This window comes from Fusarium verticillioides, chromosome 6, assembly GCF_000149555.1.
Source record: "Fusarium verticillioides 7600 chromosome 6, whole genome shotgun sequence".
Classification (NCBI taxonomy): Eukaryota; Fungi; Ascomycota; class Sordariomycetes; order Hypocreales; family Nectriaceae; genus Fusarium; species Fusarium verticillioides.
In genome coordinates, this window is record NC_031680.1 from 304735 (window position 1) to 322380 (window position 17646).

General features: G+C 47.7%; 10 protein-coding genes across 11 annotated transcripts; 6 read left to right on the plus strand and 4 right to left on the minus strand.

Moving 5' to 3' along the window:
* Window positions 1-342: 342 nt before the first annotated feature.
* Window positions 343-1268, minus strand: FVEG_13212 (hypothetical protein; the record flags this gene model as incomplete). Its single annotated transcript, XM_018902590.1, has 4 exons — window positions 343-392; window positions 608-773; window positions 818-1010; window positions 1057-1268. 4 exons carry the CDS (start codon window positions 1266-1268, stop codon window positions 343-345), a joined length of 621 nt encoding a protein of 206 aa, XP_018761361.1.
* Window positions 1269-1841: 573 nt separating this feature from the next.
* FVEG_13211 (hypothetical protein) lies at window positions 1842-2565 on the plus strand. Its single transcript, XM_018902589.1, has one exon. It carries the CDS (start codon window positions 1967-1969, stop codon window positions 2459-2461), a length of 495 nt encoding a protein of 164 aa, XP_018761360.1. The 5' UTR covers window positions 1842-1966; the 3' UTR covers window positions 2462-2565.
* Window positions 2422-3902, minus strand: FVEG_13210 (hypothetical protein). Its single transcript, XM_018902588.1, has one exon. It carries the CDS (start codon window positions 3864-3866, stop codon window positions 2625-2627), a length of 1242 nt encoding a protein of 413 aa, XP_018761359.1. The 5' UTR covers window positions 3867-3902; the 3' UTR covers window positions 2422-2624.
* A 1881-nt stretch (window positions 3903-5783) lies between these two features.
* Window positions 5784-6479, plus strand: FVEG_13209 (hypothetical protein; the record flags this gene model as incomplete). The annotated part of the gene is made up of 2 exons (XM_018902587.1): window positions 5784-5838; window positions 6124-6479. The coding sequence occupies 2 exons, from the start codon at window positions 5784-5786 to the stop codon at window positions 6477-6479; spliced, it is 411 nt and encodes a 136-aa protein (XP_018761358.1).
* Window positions 6480-7007: 528 nt separating this feature from the next.
* FVEG_13208 (hypothetical protein) lies at window positions 7008-8695 on the plus strand (the record flags this gene model as incomplete). Its single annotated transcript, XM_018902586.1, has 7 exons — window positions 7008-7110; window positions 7173-7345; window positions 7400-7642; window positions 7688-7890; window positions 7940-8031; window positions 8078-8248; window positions 8299-8695. 7 exons carry the CDS (start codon window positions 7008-7010, stop codon window positions 8664-8666), a joined length of 1353 nt encoding a protein of 450 aa, XP_018761357.1. The 3' UTR covers window positions 8667-8695.
* On the minus strand, window positions 8657-9833 carry FVEG_13207 (endo-1,4-beta-xylanase 1). Its single transcript, XM_018902585.1, has 3 exons — window positions 9440-9833; window positions 9299-9389; window positions 8657-9253 (listed from the first exon to the last, which is right to left on the minus strand). Exons 1-3 carry the CDS (start codon window positions 9727-9729, stop codon window positions 8939-8941), a joined length of 696 nt encoding a protein of 231 aa, XP_018761356.1. The 5' UTR covers window positions 9730-9833; the 3' UTR covers window positions 8657-8938.
* A 2010-nt stretch (window positions 9834-11843) lies between these two features.
* On the minus strand, window positions 11844-12617 carry FVEG_17465 (hypothetical protein). 2 transcript variants are annotated; one of them, XM_018906719.1, is made up of 3 exons: window positions 12512-12617; window positions 12240-12455; window positions 11844-12191 (listed from the first exon to the last, which is right to left on the minus strand). In XM_018906719.1, the coding sequence occupies exons 2-3, from the start codon at window positions 12441-12443 to the stop codon at window positions 12072-12074; spliced, it is 324 nt and encodes a 107-aa protein (XP_018761355.1). In that variant the 5' UTR covers window positions 12444-12455; window positions 12512-12617; the 3' UTR covers window positions 11844-12071. The 2 variants fall into 2 exon arrangements, with proteins under 2 accessions (XP_018761355.1, XP_018761354.1); XM_018906718.1 differs by having other exon boundaries at window positions 12240-12617.
* Window positions 12618-13248: 631 nt separating this feature from the next.
* FVEG_13206 (hypothetical protein) lies at window positions 13249-14379 on the plus strand. The gene is made up of 3 exons (XM_018902584.1): window positions 13249-13570; window positions 13618-13765; window positions 13820-14379. The coding sequence occupies exons 1-3, from the start codon at window positions 13333-13335 to the stop codon at window positions 14121-14123; spliced, it is 690 nt and encodes a 229-aa protein (XP_018761353.1). The 5' UTR covers window positions 13249-13332; the 3' UTR covers window positions 14124-14379.
* A 782-nt stretch (window positions 14380-15161) lies between these two features.
* Window positions 15162-16085, plus strand: FVEG_13205 (hypothetical protein; the record flags this gene model as incomplete). Its single annotated transcript, XM_018902583.1, has 1 exon — window positions 15162-16085. One exon carries the CDS (start codon window positions 15162-15164, stop codon window positions 16083-16085), a length of 924 nt encoding a protein of 307 aa, XP_018761352.1.
* Window positions 16086-16435: 350 nt separating this feature from the next.
* On the plus strand, window positions 16436-17596 carry FVEG_13204 (hypothetical protein; the record flags this gene model as incomplete). Its single annotated transcript, XM_018902582.1, has 7 exons — window positions 16436-16538; window positions 16584-16677; window positions 16724-16861; window positions 16909-17067; window positions 17118-17220; window positions 17272-17438; window positions 17491-17596. 7 exons carry the CDS (start codon window positions 16436-16438, stop codon window positions 17594-17596), a joined length of 870 nt encoding a protein of 289 aa, XP_018761351.1.
* Window positions 17597-17646: the final 50 nt, after the last annotated feature.

Consider the following 17646-nt stretch of genomic DNA (forward strand, 5'->3'; position numbering starts at 1 on the left):
AGGATTATTCAGTACTGTAGTATTGAAACGAAATCGGACGGGTAGTTTGATGAGATCATCATGAAATGACATATTTGCGAACAAACTCAAAAGTCTAAAGCAGTGCTTACATGGGTCGAAACTTTTGTCAATGAGCTTTAGTCTCTCCAGTCTGAATACACCGTTCAGCGTATGAGAGAATATCAATAAAAGCGTAGATGGAAGACTGCTAAGAATTAGCTGTTATACCCAAGCTTGTTGAAGCCATGACTAATCCTTTATATCCATTTACCCCGAGTCCTAGCATCAGGCTTAGGATATAGACAAACACGAACTATCCAGTAGATGTAAGTGTATCTTAGACTATAGACACGTGAATTTCTTTGCATTTTGTTGTTCTTTGTTCATGTAGTCTATTTGCGAGAGTTGGTCCTTCGTCAACTCATTCTATAATATCTGTCTTACGACCACCATCCATGTAGTTACCCAACGACTTCCACAAATTAATTCCCAGTCATAGAGCTCATTTTCTTCAAATACTCCCTCCCGCCCTCAACAATCCTTCTATTCAAAACAACAAAATCATCCTTCTCACTCCCCTCAACAGCCAAAAACGTAAAAAACGCACCCAACTCTTCATTCCTAATAACATAATCATCACCCAAAAGCACCTGAGCCAAATACCCAGGCACTCTCAACCTCTGTGTAATGACGCCCCCGGGCCTCAACATCCAAGCCTTCCAAATAGCCTCATGCTCTTTTGCAACCTCTAGCGAGCGAAGCTCATACAAGCCCTGAACCCGTCAGTAGTGCTGAGATAATATGGTAGGGGACGTACTTTAAGTTTACGAGGGTAGTCATTAACCCATAATTTCGCATCTTGCTCTTGAACAACCCACTTCCCACTGAGATGAATAAACCGAAATGGTTCTCGTTTCGGTTGTTTCCCGAGAAGAGTCGCAAAGGCAGTTTGGAACGCGAGGGGATATTCCATATCGACATTCACATTTCCTCTATACGAGCCCATGGCACTAATATCATCAGCCCCTACCCGGTTCAGTACTAAGAGAAACTTACCAAATCATAGCAGCGGCATCAACATGCGGTAGGAGAACATCGTCAGACCATTTTAAAAAGTCGCTGATCATGACGGTTTGAAGCTTGGGATTGTTGACGGGCAGAGGGCGGCGCACGAATGCGATTACGGATGTGATTATTGGATGGGAGAGACATTGGCGGAGAGCTTCGCTGCCGATGGAGCCTGATGCGCCGAGGAAGAGGACTTTCATGTTTATTTTCGTGTGCTGTGTTGGTGTTTGGGTTGTGAGAGGGGAATGAGGCTCAAGGAATGTTTATATAAAGGGAGGGTGGACGGTTCTGGAAGTGCTGGTTGCGGACTTTCAAGGATGAGGATCCTAAAGTCCGCTGGCGTTGATCAGCCATCTGTCTTGGCGTGTTTTTCTAATTGCATACGAAGTTACTAGTGATAAGGAGGATGCTTGGGCTATCAGCATGCGAACTCTCTGGCTTGGCTTATGGCCTGGCTTACTATCTAAAGCGATACGCTATACGAAAATGTCGCGGATTGTGATTAATTCTCCGCAGTGGTGTCGTGGCTCACATCAGCCAATTCATTTCTGTCGCAGGCCATACATTCAAGACACCCTTAATTAACATTGACATCGGATTGACTGGCAAATACATGCTTCTTTCTTGACCCAGATTATTGTGTTCAACTTCACTCTTGAGCAGTTGTGGTGTTCTTAGGCACTAAGTCGACATGCGCGTCATCTAACGTTAGGTCTGGCAGCCGAATGCCGGGTAGGTTACTCCTCATTGACACTTGACTCACTGAACCGGCCCGGTCTTCAATAAAGATGAGCCATTGACTTAAGAATGAATGTCAATGGAACGTACTCTTTGTCTTTGTATCGTCTTCTTTGCTGATTGAGTTACTTTAATACCCGTCCATCGTGAACGCGACGTCATGGCCGAAACGATGCCTGACCCTCCATTCACCTTACCAGATCTCATGCTCACCCGCGCCCAAGCAAGTGACATACCCTCAATTCAATTGATGGTCAACGCAGCATACGAGAAATACATACCCCGGATTGGCAAACCTCCAGCTCCAATGACAGCAGACTACCCATCTCTGCTCGCAACCCGCGACATCTTCATCCTGCGCATAGCTCAATCTCCCGTCGGCGCGATCGTTCTCCAGCACGAGCCTGACTCCGTCGCGATAAAAATCGAGAACTTGGTAGTCGACCCAAGCGCACAAGGTCGAGGCTATGGAAAGGTATTGATGCGCTATGCGGAGGACTTTGCGCGGTCGCGAGGTTGCAGTGCGTTGGAGCTGTACACGAATGTCAAGATGTTTGAGAACCTGGGGCTGTATCTTAAGATGGGGTTTGTGGAGACTGGGAGGAGGGAAGAAGATGGTTTTGAACGCGTTTATTTTTGTAGAGAACTGGAATAGTATGTAAACGATAACTTTTATTTATACGATGCTTTAATTGAACGTCATGCACCAAGCGACGCGCTGAAGAAACCCGCTTCATCGCGTGCGCCAATTGATCACCACTAACGCGACCATCCTCATCATCACAAACGCGCAGACCAGTATATGTCGGGTATCTCCATCACGCCAACGACCCTTTCAACCTCTCAAAGCTAAAATTCCACACCTCCGCCCTTCGCGGCCCATCACTCGACTCAACCAGCCCAACGTGCTGCAAGACACTCGGATCAAGCGCCCACTTGCTCAGCCCGTGATCCCGCGCATAGTCCTCCATAATCATATCCCCCGGGAACTGAAACGGAGGCTCGCGCAGGAAATCCTGCAGATTCTGTAGGTGATGGTTCGGAAACACCAGGCCTTGCGCACAGCACCCGTAGCGTGGCATTTCGCGCACCGTGGGGGAGCGTGTGAATAATCGGTGGAGGGTTATCCGCCCGGTAACGAATGCGAGCGCTAAACAGGCTGGGATCCAGAGACCAAGGAGTAAAGCGACAGTTTGCGCAAAGTCTTTTGTTGCAAAGGACCCGGCGTGACGACGCTGTCTGCAGCGCAGGGCGAGGAGAAGACACGCTATTAGGGCGGTGTAGCCTAGGATGACGACCTTGAGATAGTCAAAGATCTCCTCGTTGTTCCAGCCCATGAATATCTCGGAGTAGAAGAGGCGCAGGTACATCCAGTCTTGGTGCGCATCGGTCGCTTTTTGCTCAACTTCGATGACGCCCTTTTTGAAGCGCGTGAACCAATCGGGCGTGGCTATTATGTCGTCTTCGATGAGGGCGAAGTACGTCGGATCGCGGCGTCGGCACGCTTCGAAGAGGACGGAGTGGTCGAGGCGTATGTTCTCCACGCGATCGTCGCTGCGTCCCATGCCACGAACATCGTGAGGAAGAACCTTGTAATTAAGCTTCGATTCGGTCTTGGAGTCGTTGGAGTACACTAGGACATCATCCGCCAGCCCAAATAACCAATCCTTGCCATAAGCAAAGTGCCTCGTCGGATCTTTATCCGCCAGTAGTACAACAATATGGATTTGATTGCGCTCATTCGGCGTCAACGTATCAACAAGGCTTCCAACCGTATGCGCCAAGAACCCGGACGTCGTGCGATTTATACTCGGTATGCCGATACATAAGAACTCATTGTCGACCTGTACTTCGGTGCGCTGCTTATGCGTGATGGGAAAGATCTCGCGCTCGAGGTAGGCGTCGACTTGTTTCTCGCGGAGGGCGGAGTAGCGACGGTCGAAGGCGATGCGGGACTTGTAGAAGAAGGAGGACGGGTCGTCGTAGGAGTTGTGGTAGGACCAGAGGAGGGCGGCGAACCACATCAGCCAGAAGCCGATGTTTGCGTGCGAAGGGCGCATGGCGTCATGTCGCGTGCGTGAAGAGTGATGCTGAGGAGAGGGAGAAATTGATGGAGGAATTGACTTGGGGAGGTGTGGGGAATGGCCGCTGGGGTTACAGTGCTTACCCCGCTGTACCGGAGACAAGAAGGGCAGTGATTGGTGGACCCCTTTTTGGGAAACGCTAAGCCTTACGCTTTGATTGGTGATATCATTACACGTGCTGAATCCTTCGAGAGGCATCCGAGGCGCAGCTTTGCCGAGAATTCAGGAACATGTCGGTCTGTGAGAAGCAATTGAGAGAGTCAGATCCATAGGGTCTCTGGTGTCTTCAGTGAATATTGCAAATTCATATGCACGGATCCGTAGTAGCGCAGTTGAAACTACTGCTTGTCGGCGCGTCATGGATACCTACAGCTGAGAATGACTTGGTGATGTATGGAGTCCGTGTCGCGTATCGATAAGCCTAAGGGTAGTCCATCAGTAACGACTATCTCAACCCCGAGTATGACCTAGATACCTCTTTGCGATAATGGATGTTGCTGGAGAGATGATAATTGACTAGTTTTCTGATCAATATGATAGACTTCTGCTAATTGCAGCCGATACGAGATTGACAAAGAAGATGACATTGACAGCGAGTTCTATCGTGATATGTGAAACTACCCCCTGACTATCTCTATCCAATGTGTTTGATAGAGGTAGACTCTACACCGCGAGAACTAGAATAACGAGAATAATCACATTGATCTAAGCATGTATCTTCTTTAACATATTGCCCCGAATGGAGAAGTTGAACAAGCCCTAGTAGTGACAGCTGCATAAGCCGCCCCCTGTTTCTGTCTTACAAACGGAGGTATTGTACAATTGAAGTCCTCTGGCGCCGTCAGTGGCATTGGGGCCTGTCGGTTGACGAGTAGCTGCGATTCATGATTTACCCCTCTTCCCGTCATGTCACTGATCAAACGATGAGAAGCTGGAAGCGAATGATGCGCAAATCAAGCATACACTGACACAGACATCTTCTGCAGGCAGTGATGTGAGTCTACCGCCCTTTCCACTGTGACAGAGGTTCAAATTGACCATGGCAAGGCTCATGGCCGAGAGGATGATCCAAACGCCAGCAACGCTCATTGTAGATTTAAACTAACGGCTGACCCAACCTCAGCTGGAAAGTCACACTTCAGCCAGCAAGCAACACAAAAAACACTACACATTCATAACAAGACCAGAGCAAATCGCAGTCTATCACCATGCCTTCCAGCAACAGCACCCCGGACCCTTCTCCCTCGCCTCCCGTCGAGGTAAAGAATCCTCACACTGGACTCATCAATTCCGATGTCAACAAAGAGGGCGCCATGTCTCTCTGTTCCTGTCAAATACCACCACAATGCATGAACATGGTCGCCATTAGGGGCTACAGGTGTGAATACTGTTGTGATCATTGCCCCATTGTGGCACCATGATGGCCATAGCAGATCAGGGTGGAGAAGAAGGGAAACCATCGAAATTTGGGGATTGACGATACTCAGTGCCAATGGCTATATTTGATACTCATACAAGTTTAATGGAATGGTCTTAATAGGCCGTGATAAAGATAAGCTCTATCGCAGTTCAATGTGTCAATAGGTGAGCAAAGCATTCGTGATAGGTTGTATCTCAACACTCCAGTGAGGCCATAAAGCAAGCTTAATTCACCGCGATTAACAAGCCATGCTACTACCACGAAGTGGCATTGATGACCACTGCGTCAGTGACCTATTTCTACACAAGTGGCTATATAAACTCCCCACGCCCGCGGTATGGTCACAACTCAACTCAGCACGACACAGCCAGCTCTGTTACTCCAAATAAAGAACACATACTATAAACCCACAAGACGTAGTGATTCTTCCGAACATCCAGATTCTCCTATCCGAGGCTTTTCAAGTCACCAAAATGGCCAACCAAACATGTCCATGCACCGTTTGCAATACCTGCACGAATGTCGTTAGTAAGACGAAGACGAAGTTATGCGAGACGTGTCTCGGGGGAACACATAATGCTCAGTAATGGCGGAGGTCAATGCAAGTACAGGCAGTGAAGGATAGAAGAGGAGATTTGAGCTCGTATCATATCAGGGACATCCGTTCTCTAAGCAAATAGAATCCTAACTCGGCAAATGTTTCCTTGAGACACTTGGATTCTTTGTGTCAAGACGCTGTAGCGTTTGGCTGAAATGTGTCCATGTTCATAATGAAGCATGATGTTCGACAAATGTTCGACAAACTGTGAACAGTTGCCCGTGGCAAGTTAATGAATCAGCCCACATTGCCAACACAAGAAATACAGTCACAGCACATACTGGATGTTTCGCTGCTCCCACTGGGAGTGAACGACAACACCCGGCTTCCCATTTCACTGTGTCACTGGCATCTCGCAGACTCTACAGCCGGACATATGCTCGCTTCAAGCGCCATACAAGCCTACAATGTCACAAGACACATCCATCACACAGATACAGCATATTACACAACTCAAGCACTCATCATATTCAGATCATCATGTCTCAGAACCGCTCAGCCGCCAGCACGCCTTGCAGCACTGCTTCACCTGGAGAACCAACAGCAGTTGTTGACCATTCTAATTCCGTGAACGGTCCCCAACAGAATGCTAACAAAGTGTGTCGCTGCGCCTGCGTCTGCCAGGAGATTTGCCGATCCGACGACTACTACTGCGATCCATGCATCGAGGCAAGACACAACTACGTCCCTCCTGGTCTCGACAAGTCGAGTTAAGCCTCATTGAGCGAGTAGACTTGGCATTTGAAAGAGGATTCAAAAGAGCGCCGTGAGGTTAAGCTGGAGTTGCATGAATATTTGCATCACGTACAATGGAAGTCCACAAGCTTTCCTGCCTCCCCTAGCTAGTTAAATCAAGCTCTTTATACTATCATCTCTAGGTATTCAAGATGAGTAAACTTGACCATAATACTTGCTCCTTGTGACATCAAATTAGGCGCCTTAGGAGCGTTTCAGAAGGGTTCCTTCACGATCAGTACAAGTCTTTTAAGTCACGAGTTCCGTCCAGAATCGTGGCTTTCCCTCGTGGCTTACTGGTGACAGGATCTACTGTCAGATCTAGCATCACGATTACGTCCTCGATTCTGGACCCCTCCTTACCATGGCGGTCTCGGCCCGCAAGGCACCACCGATCTTTTCAAACATTCGGAGCTTTCCGCATCTGGCTGTAGAACAAAACGACATTCTTATCTTAGCGCGCCACGGTTGGCATGTTGCCAAAAACGGTGTGATCCAGGAGAAATGCCAGGGCTAACTCAATCTCAAGCCACCAAAATCGAGTATATAACAACAGCCACGTTTCCGTTCATCTTTGATGTGCCCCGTAAGGTCACGCATGCCTCTTCGCCAGAAAGAGGACAAATGCCATCGGAGAAGCTACAGCACACCAAACGCCATGGGCATTTTGCGATGCGAAATCCGGATGCGAAGGATATTCTTGTGAGCTGCATTCAACTTTCCATTAGAACTGCCGGTCCTTACTCTTTTTCATAGCTGTCTCAGATTCTCGTCATCATAGCAACAGTCCTCGTCATCGCTCGTCTGAACCTCCGTCTCCGAATCCAAAAGCGAAAGCTACTGCTCAGCGACATCTTCATGGTAGTAGCTTGGATATCTGGCGTTATCACAGCTGCTTTCTCGCCCGCGTTTGTGGTGCTGCATGCGTTTGACCCAAGTGTTCATACGACGTTGCGGGGATACCATGGAGGATCTGCAAACTTGGTCCTCATACTCAAGGTCGGTAGTCACATCGCAGTGGTTGACGTAGCTGACATGATGCAGTTACTGTTTGCATCGAGCTTTCCCTTTTATACGACGCTCTACTTGTGCAAGGCTGCCCTCCTTGCAGTTTACATACAAGTATTTCCGGCGTTTATGACCAAGAGGCGGAAATTCCTTTGGGCGACAATTTGGATCGTCGGTATCAGCTATGTTATCACCATCGTGGTATTGTTCTGTATTTGCTTGCCCATAGATAGAAGCTGGTAAGCTCATCCAGTATGGTGTTAATGCGTGGAACTAATAATTCTACAGGGACCTCAGCCCTTCAAGGACATGTCCGATGTGGACGTATGCCTTCACCTTTCATGTTGGCTGGGGACTGTCATTTCTGGGAGATTTGCTCGGTGAGCTGATCTTTTTACCTCCAGGGCCATTTCTAACGGTATGAAGTATTCATCCTGCCTTGGTTAATAGTACCAGCTTTGCACTTCCGAACAGCTCTGAGACTTGGTATATACTTCATATTCCTTCTCGGTACCGTCAACATGGCTGTTAGTCTTGTTCGGTTCGTCATGCTCTGGAAGGCTGGTGCTGATTATAGCATCTCATTGAGTACAATAGGTATGACTGACCGTCTACGTCGTGATCCCCAATACTGATTGTATCTGGAGTGCTCTGGAGTGCCCTGGACGTCAACATAGGCCTCGTCGTCGCTTGCCTCCCATCACTCCGTCCATACTTTGGGTCACGAACGAAGTCCCAAGAACCAAGCCGCGGAAGCCACAGCAGTGAGTCCACGCGGAAACACTCTGGGTTTGGAAATCGAACCATGTGTTTTCACTGCAAGCAACAGGATGAAGAGGCGTGGCCATCATTGAGCGGCCATGCAAGGTACTCGTTGGGGGACAAGCCTGTGGTTGGACCTTGGGACAATGCAAAGGAGGTCCAAATTATCACTGACGTTGAGTTGAGAGCTCTGCCGGAAGCGAGAACGAGAGACGTCAAATATGGTAGATGGAGTCATGAACAGTGGCTATAGAATATCGCTCATGGTTTTATTGAACTCGTAAGGTTTTTCACGTTATGTAACGTTGATCAAATCAAAGTTATGTACAAGAGAATGACAAGTCAAGACTCCAAAGGAGAATTGTCTCGTGTTGAAAAGTAAAGCCCCCTCCATCGGAACCAGGTCACAGACCTCTTCATAATTTTGGACACCTATCCTCCCCCAACCTCTGAAATATGACCTTCAAAGATTATTGATCCTCAGGTTTTGTGCCAACAACCCCTTATAGGCACTCGAACCAGGCCTTACTTAGTCTGGACATAGATGGAAGAAGATCCACTGCTCTGGTATCCCTCGGTAGCTAGAATCTGATAGTAGTGGTTTCCAAGTCTCATGCCAGCATTAGCCCAAGCATTGAAGATAGTCTGCATGTTGACAGCGCCGCTGCTGCGCTTGTTGCGGCGGATGGCCCAGTACTGGTTGAAGGTCTGTTGGCCGTCGATAGAGGGCTGGTTGTAGCGGGTGGTCTGGTACAGATCATAGGTGTCGCCGTCGTTGTAGACGGTGCCCTTGTGCTGGCCAGCAGAGCCGGGATTGTAAGTGCCGTAGTTCTCGATGACCTAGATATTATTAGTAAAGGTTGAGGGGTGAGATGGGGGACGTACGTAGTACTCGACGAGAGGGCTGCGGGTCCAGCCGTAGACGCAGAGATAGCCGTTACCCTGAGGGCTGAAAGAACCGCCATAGTTGATAGTTCTACCGTAGTCAGCAAACCATATTCTTCATTGAGAGCATCATCAACTTACCGGCCAGTACCAGGGTTCCAACCCTTTCCACCAACAAAGTTACCAGTGTTGCGCCAATCAACCTGGTAGTGACTTCCCTCACCCATACGGTAGTTGGCATAGCCACCACCATCAGACCACCAAGAGTAGAAGTATCCGTTGTGGTAACCCTCAGAGTTACCGGTGACCTGGCGGGCCTCAAGGACAGAGGTGGAGTTTCCGTCATCTTGCTCGTCGAGGAAGTCAAAGGGACGAGCGAGAGCTCCGGTGAGTGCCGAGGCGGCGATGAGGAGAGACTTGAAGGAGACCATGATGTTGTCTTGAGGTTGGTTGGATAGTTGGAGTATAGATGAAGAACCCTGATGAGCTGGATATTAAATTTAGTGGCGAGCTGATGGTCCTTTATATATCGTTGAGCACGGCTTCATCACAAGTCGATGCCAAGCTTCTTAGTCCTTGATACCAATATCATCAGGCTCTTTGACCCTCTAGCTTGGTGCCCTACCTCGGAACCTGGCTCTCCGTTCCCAGCAAAAGCAACTCTTTGCAATTCATGTTGGAAATCTCAGCCTCTTCTTCTCCACTCGCATGAAGGCCAAGACGGTAAACACTGGAGCCAAGACGGTAAGAACTCTCCTGGCCAATGACAGCCTCAGAACCCCTTACGTCCAAGAATGAATCTCTAATGCGATTGGTGAGAAACTCCCAAAGTGATGTTTCCTCCGCGCTTTCGATCGGTGGCGTCCATTCCGGCTAAAGTCAGATACTCCAATTCCTCTTGTCCGTGGCTTGAGATCGTGACTCGGGATGTCAGCGGCTTGTTGCGGGGAGCGGGGATCATGGGGTATGGGGAGTGCACGTGGCAGAGATATCATATTAGGCTGCTATGCCGAAGGATAAACATGTGTGCCAAGATTGCTTTGAGGAGCGAGTAAGACAAGCAGGATGACTATGTGTTGTAATGGGGCCACTTCGAAGAGCATGCTTTCCCTGATGTGTTTCCAGGATGTCAATACTGAAAGCCGAATCTATTGCCGGGATGCCCAGAGCATGGTTTGATGGAGTGATTGTGCTTGGCATGGCCTGCTTCCTCTTCGACGGGTAAAGGAAGCTTTGAGGCCCTTTATCTTCGTTACAATCACATCAATTGAACTTGTAATGCTACTGAATTGAAGAGCTGATCTTGTTCTCTACTATTTCGTCTCAGCAATACTCTCATATTGGCGTCGGTTATAGCTCGCTAATCATGCTGATCTCCAAATCGAAGTAGTATCATCTAATGAAACACGGCATCAACAAATGTCAACAAAGGTTAAATTTTAAACTCACGGCGCTTCATCCCGTCGGGTCAATCCGGCTCAGCATGCTTGACCCGAAGTAAGCTGGGCTGTTCGGATCATCTGCACGATCCATGCATGCCGCATTCTGGCTAAAGTCCACGACGCACTTTAACCTCGGTTTGTCTCCATGGTTGGTAAAAGATCGTCATTTGTCTTATTCCCTGAGCAATATATTCCCTGTTAAGGTTGTTCATCTTCATGTTGGGCCTTTTAGGCTAAAGTGGCTAAGTTGGCGGTAGGATATAAGTGCCGTAGTATAGGGATAACGTGTTTCATATGTAGTGCTTAGATTAGCGAGGGTAATTCCCCACTTTCTGGAAGGCGGTCTATGGTGATTGTGAGTGGATAAAGGACTTGATGTCATGCGTTTAAATGAGATTGTTGCTGATGAATCAATGGACGAGAACGGATAACGCTGAATAGACGACAGAATCACCAGGTCAAAGAAGCAGATTTTGAGACTTGTGGCCGCTGTAGGATCTTATGTTTGAAGATTCAATTGTCAAGTCAGTGAATGCCAGTGTCATGCTACCATATATGTGTGTATCGAGTTCTGCTCAGTACAGAGTCTGATAAGGTCAGTCTCCAACTTCATCGTTCCAAATGGAGTTGCGATACACCCTTGAGATGTCTAAAGTTATGACTTGGCTATCTGAATGTCATGGCCGGGTAAATATGGATAAGGTCGAACAGAGCATATGCTACTCCGTACCCTGAGACATGAGCTATCATACCACTTTCCTGGCAAAGGGTCATCCCTCTTTGAGCGGCTAAACATGTTACGATGCACCCTGAGATAGGGTTGTATTCTCCGTTGATCATAGTCTGTCGGTACCCGAAGTGTTACGTTGATCAGTGCTGATATTAAAGCATCGGGACTCTGGAGAGCTTACCACTTCTCCGGCACCACAAATGTATCAATCGTCTAAGGTATGAGAATAACCGGAGATCTAAATGCAACTAGTGTGAGACGACTTTACTCATCCATGTTATGATCTTTGCGCCCGTTCTTTAATAGGTGACGAATGGTCCAGGCAGATCCCAGACCGTGGAACTATGACATCCAAGAAAGGATAGACTACGCTGGGCCTGTAAATTTCGCAGGGGTCATCCACCTTACGCATGACAAGCTGCACGATTGAAGTATGCAAGGCTCTTTGGGGTATGTAGCATGTATTTCTAAGCGTATCGCACTACATGATGCAACTCATACTTGACATCTGAGAATTGTTACTGGCAGCCCTGATAACATAATGACAGTGCGAACCCCGAACCACTGTGGCTGGAGGCAGTATTCCTCTCGCAAGTTCACTTCAATTTACATTGTCCCCCCCCCCAGAATGTTGTTGAAGAAACTTTTTTGCTAGTTCAGCCTCCTGTTTAAAGTATGCATCGGCATCTAGGCTTGGCTTGAACACCTCAGACTCGACAATCTTGTTCGCTTATGAGTAAGGATAACGTCTCTCTGACAAGCCTCTTACCTGTTCAGTTGGGTATTCATGTATATCGAGCTTGACTACTTGATTCTTCAGGTAAAAGTTAAGAATCTGATTGCCGGCAACTGTCTTCATGACTTCATCGTAACGTTCAAGGTCGTCGGCGTGGATCGCATCTCTAGCAGTAAGAAGAGCCATTGCCGCAAGAGAGAAGATGGTAAGGGTAACGATAATAGAGTAAAGCAGCATGTTGCTTAAAGCCTGAAAGGTACTGGTAAGAGAATGAGGCCATTATCTCCCATTTTGAACCGTCTTACCTAGTCTTTCAGAAGCCTCGGCTACCGGCACGTATTAGCTCCAACTAGCGTAAGAAATAACGCAAACTTAAGGCATGTGTTCAGCTTCCTATCTTCCCCTTCAAATGGCCAGACAGGTACCCCATTGTCATTACTTAATCACGGAATGAACCGTATTTACACCATATTGAGTCAAGATCAGGATGAATCTGGTACTCAGAAAAGGCAAAAGCCATAATGATCCCCTGACTTCTCGTATGAAGCGTTGTTGGTTGTCGAGAAGACGCTTCTTGAAGTTTACGAAGGGAAGCATCCGATTGGCTAAAACAGGTCACTTTGTTGGTTGGCAGGCACTTTGAGAGGATCTTTCGGCGGTAGCGAAACATGCCTAACGCTGATTGAAACGACAGTCTTCGGGCTTTGGTCATGTGAAGAAGAGGGTTTTGTTGTACCTCAATTGATGATATTGCGTCTCTGACATTTAGTGTTTCGCATCAAGTGAGCGGTGTTTGTCACATAGTGGAAGATACAAAAAGATCTAATTATTGATTGACCAATTGATGAGTAATAAAATACAATCAAAGGAAAAGATACAACGAAATTTATATTTTCCAAAGAAGAAGCTGTTATTGATAATGGACTTGCTTTCTTTCGTAACGCACCAAATGGTGGGTGATTTTATCGCGAGATGTACAGGGTATCATGAGATAAGATAAGATAAGACGCATGACGTCGCTGTACGGATAACGCGGCATCCCGTCAAGTTAACAGTTCCTGCTCGACCAGGAAGACGCGTCTCCCAAGTTCCCCTCTCTTAAATTGTTGCTTCCATTCGTAGCGATATGTCGTCAACGAGTGTCGAACATGCGAACAGCTTGCTGGAAGAGCAACCGCTCCTGCGACGGGGCAAGAGGAGACTCCCGTCCTTGAACGTCCAGCATTGGCATTCTCATCCTTTTAGACGGGACCCATGGACCGTAAGAAGTACGAAGGAAAAGACTGCACAGTTTCTTTCGTCGAAGGCCGGGCATTATTCTGTTCTTACGCTGGTGTCGCTTGATGTCCTTAGCATGATCGCTGGTAAGTTGATCAGGTGGATTAATTGAGTAATAGACTGATAGCAGTAGACTTCGTTCTCAATCTGTTCAAATGTGAGCAAGGAAGAAAGGGTTCAGATTGGGATTTGGCCCTGGAGATACTTGGCTCTGTCAGTCTGGTGTTCTCATGCCTATTCGTCGTTGAACTCATTGCCTCCGTCTGGGCATTCGGTTGGAAGTCAGTTCTGACCCCATCTCACTCAAATCACATAGACTGACTCGACTCCCCCAGATATTTCAACTCTTGGTTTCACTGCTTCGATGCCTTCATCGTCATCGCAGGCTTCATTACAGATGTAGCACTCCGCGGCATTATAGAGGAGGTCGCTTCTCTGATTGTCGTCATGCGGCTTTGGCGAGTCGTCAAGATTATAGAAGAACTTGGTGTTGGAGCTCAGGAGCAGACGGAGGAGTTGAATGTCAAGCTAGAGAAGGTTGAGAGTGAGAATGAGGATTTGAGAAGTGAGATCTCACGGCTGAAGGGAGCCATGAGGAAGGCGGGACTGGATCAGGATATTGGGGGTAGTGTGAGCTGAAGTTGAGACCTTCAACGACAGAGGTTACGGTGTTGGAAGCCAGTAGAAACACGTAAAGGTAGATGTGATGGGTTTCCCTGCAGACGGTGACAGTCTTCTGTTGGGGAGGTCTCCTAGTGAGCAGGCAGAGCAAGCAGACATGGCTGCATTCCGATATCGTCTAGGAAAATGAGACAATAAGAGATTCACTGTAGCGTCTGAAAATATTTCCCTCTTTTTTCTGATCCGGAAATCCTACTTGGAGAAGGGGTGGAGCTCAAAGTGATTAGCATGTCCACTTCAGGCAACTTTCTCCGCTGGGGGAAAGGTATTTGACGTGTTGAAAGATGCACCATCGAAACAGCTATTATGTCGCCATCCAACTCATTGATCTTTAATTGCTTGAAAAGAGTGACAAAATTGAAATCTGGGGTAATGGTGTAGTCTGGTCGTTTCATGCATACGTGTCTTAGCTATGGAGGTTTCACATGTTAGAGACAGAGCACGAGGTTACATTAAGCCAGTGTCACGTTGAAAGGGTTTGTGTGTTCGCAAGAACTGAGAAATGACTGCATTGACTAGGTATCCATGATACGGGAATTCCCGCCCCCTAAGAGCTTGTCCATCGTTGACTGGCCACTCGGAAATCTTGGTATTCTCCAGATATGCAGTGAGAGCAAGGAGCTTATGTCAGAACGCAAGACGCGTTCAAGTGTGATAGGAGGAATAATTTCATAGGGCCAGTAACTACGCTAAACCGTCTACACTCACCGGTTTTGATCCTAAAGTAAGCACCAGCGTTACAAAACAGTATTGCTGCATAATCATGATCCTAAGTCTGTAAGAATCCTTCGTACACAATATCATAGTGTACAAGTTTCCGGTGTGTGATACTTTAGCTGGTATATATCTGATTGCGCTCTGGGTTGCTATACCTCTTCTTCCCATAACCTCGTAATTCAACAAGTCCACCGAGTTTCTCAGCTCGCTACAAATCTTGAAATAAAACCCTCGTCATACTCTTGGAAGACCGGGATATTAGAGTGACTAGCCGTCAGAATGACTCCCGAAGAAATCCAGGGCTACCTCCGAAGTCTCGTTGTCCCTCTGCGTAATGACATACCCACGCCTCTACTCCATCGACCCAGCGAGGCCGGTCTTGAGTACCAGGATGTCTTCTTCCCAAGCGAAGACGGCATTCCCCTTGAGGCCTGGTATATCCCAAAACATGGCTCAGACAAGCTTATCATCGTTAATCACCCCCTTCGCTGCAACCGGGCCGGATTCCCCGCTCATCTCGAGCCCTGGAAGTCCTTTCTCGGCGGCTCCATGACCGGCAACGATTTCGAACTTAACTTCATTCCCGATCTGAAGATATTGCACGACGCTGGGTACAATGTACTCACTTATGACATGCGCAACTTCGGTAACAGCGGACAGGCCAACGGTGGCATTTCCGGCACTGGGCACTTTGAGTCCAGGGATGTGGTTGGCTCATTGAACTATGTCCGCAGCCGAGAGGATACCAAAGAAATGACTGTTGGCCTGTTCAGTCGTTGTCTTGGCGGTATAGCGACCTTTTTCGCAATTCACCGTCGGCCAGAAATATTCAAGCATGTCCGCTGTTTACTTGTACCCGAACCACTCTCGTATCGACCTTTTGTCGAAAGGGCCCTCGAGATGGCTGGCCTTGACGACCACTTCGACGAGGTGAACAGATTAGTCAAGATTGAATCAAGTTTCGACATTGACGAGCTCTCTCCTATACCGATCATGGAGAGTGTCCGTATTCCAACTTTCATTTACTCAGTGCGCAACGATATTCTGACAAAGGAGAGCGATGTACGAACCATGTATGATAGAATCCCTGTTGAAGATAAGCGGCTGCATTGGGTTGATGGAACAGTTAGGATGAAGGGTTATACGCATTTCCAAGAGAACCCTCAGATGTTTATTGAGTGGTTGGGTCAACACATGGCATGATTCATTGGGATCATGTGAGGGGATGTGCAAAGGAGGACATGGGAAACTACACAGGGCGGATATTATGTTATATACCTACGCTAAGATCCTATGTAACAAGGGGTAGAAATCGGATAGTCTAGTAAGTTGTTATATGTCTAGCTAGACATTTGCCGACCCACTATATTTAAACAGATGTCCATTTAAGGCAACTTTCCCCGGCGGGGCAAATATACTCTTTTGGGAACCTTGGAATTGACGGGTAGAAGCCCGATTTGAATTTATACGCAATTGTCGCAAGTCTCTTTCTTTATTTCCTCATTCTACTTTCTATTACTGTCTCAAGACGTTACCTGTCTCCAGACGTAAAGATGGTTGTCATTAAGCGATTCCGAACAGTCTGGGGCGTCGACTCTGGAAAGGACTTTGAGAACTGGATCCCATGGTTTCCTGATCTCAAGAAGCAGGGCTTCGGTAAGCTGACAGAAGCGAACGAAACGTGATATTGATGTGGTGCAGCTGGTGTTGAAGTCGATATCACAGATCGTGATGTCGCCAAGCTTCAGCAATTGCGGAAGATCTTAGATGATGTTGGCCTAGAAGCCACTGTGCTGTAAGTTACTCATCACAAGTCTGCGATAAAGGCTTACTTCCGTAAGACTACATACAGCATGGGCAGGATATGTTGGCGGTCGGCCCAAAGATCTAACACCGGATGTACACCTCGAAATCTACCGCCAAAACCTCGAGCGCGCCAAGATCTTGAAGCCTGTGAAGATCAACGCCCAATCCGGAGGGTAGGTTCAATCTTTCATTTGGCTGCATCTGATGCTTACAATAGAAGCGACTACTGGACTCTTGACGAGTCAGTTTACTTCTACCAGAAGACCCTTGGCATCGACAAGGAGCTGGGCCTCACGGGTCTCGTCAGCCACGAAACGCATCGCAATAGGTCATTGTTCACGCCGTATGCTGCCAAGTATATCCTACCAAAGGTTCCAGAGTAAGTGCATGCATCATGATCTTCGAGGCAGAACGCTGACCAGGCATAAGGCTTCGGGTGACAGCGGATGTCTCTCACTGGGCTGTCGTTTGCGAAAGACTCCTAGACCTCGGAGACGAGGATAAAGAGATTCTTGATCTTCTGATTCCAAGAGTAGGAAACTTCCTGCTCAATATCTATGCACAGGTACTCACATACATCTAGGTCACTCATATTCATGCACGTATCGGAACGACCCAGTCCTCTCAGTGCCCTGAGCCAGAAGATCCTGTGTTCAGAGAGGAGCGGGAGTTCTTTGAAAAGCTCTGGCTGCGCATCGTCAAGGCGCGAAGCAAGGACAGCGACCTCATCACTTTTGTACCAGAATATGGGTAGGTGGATTCGATGAAATGAGCTCCGGTTACGTATTGCTGACATTCATAGCCCATATCCCTATCACCCTTACGGAAGCATCAGAACGCATGGCCAGGTCGCTGATAGTGAAGGTGCGAGATTGCAGAAGCTTTTTGAAGACAGCCTGAAGGATTAGAAGGCTAGTAGATGCACAGCATAGAGATAAGGGAGTATCTAGATGATTGA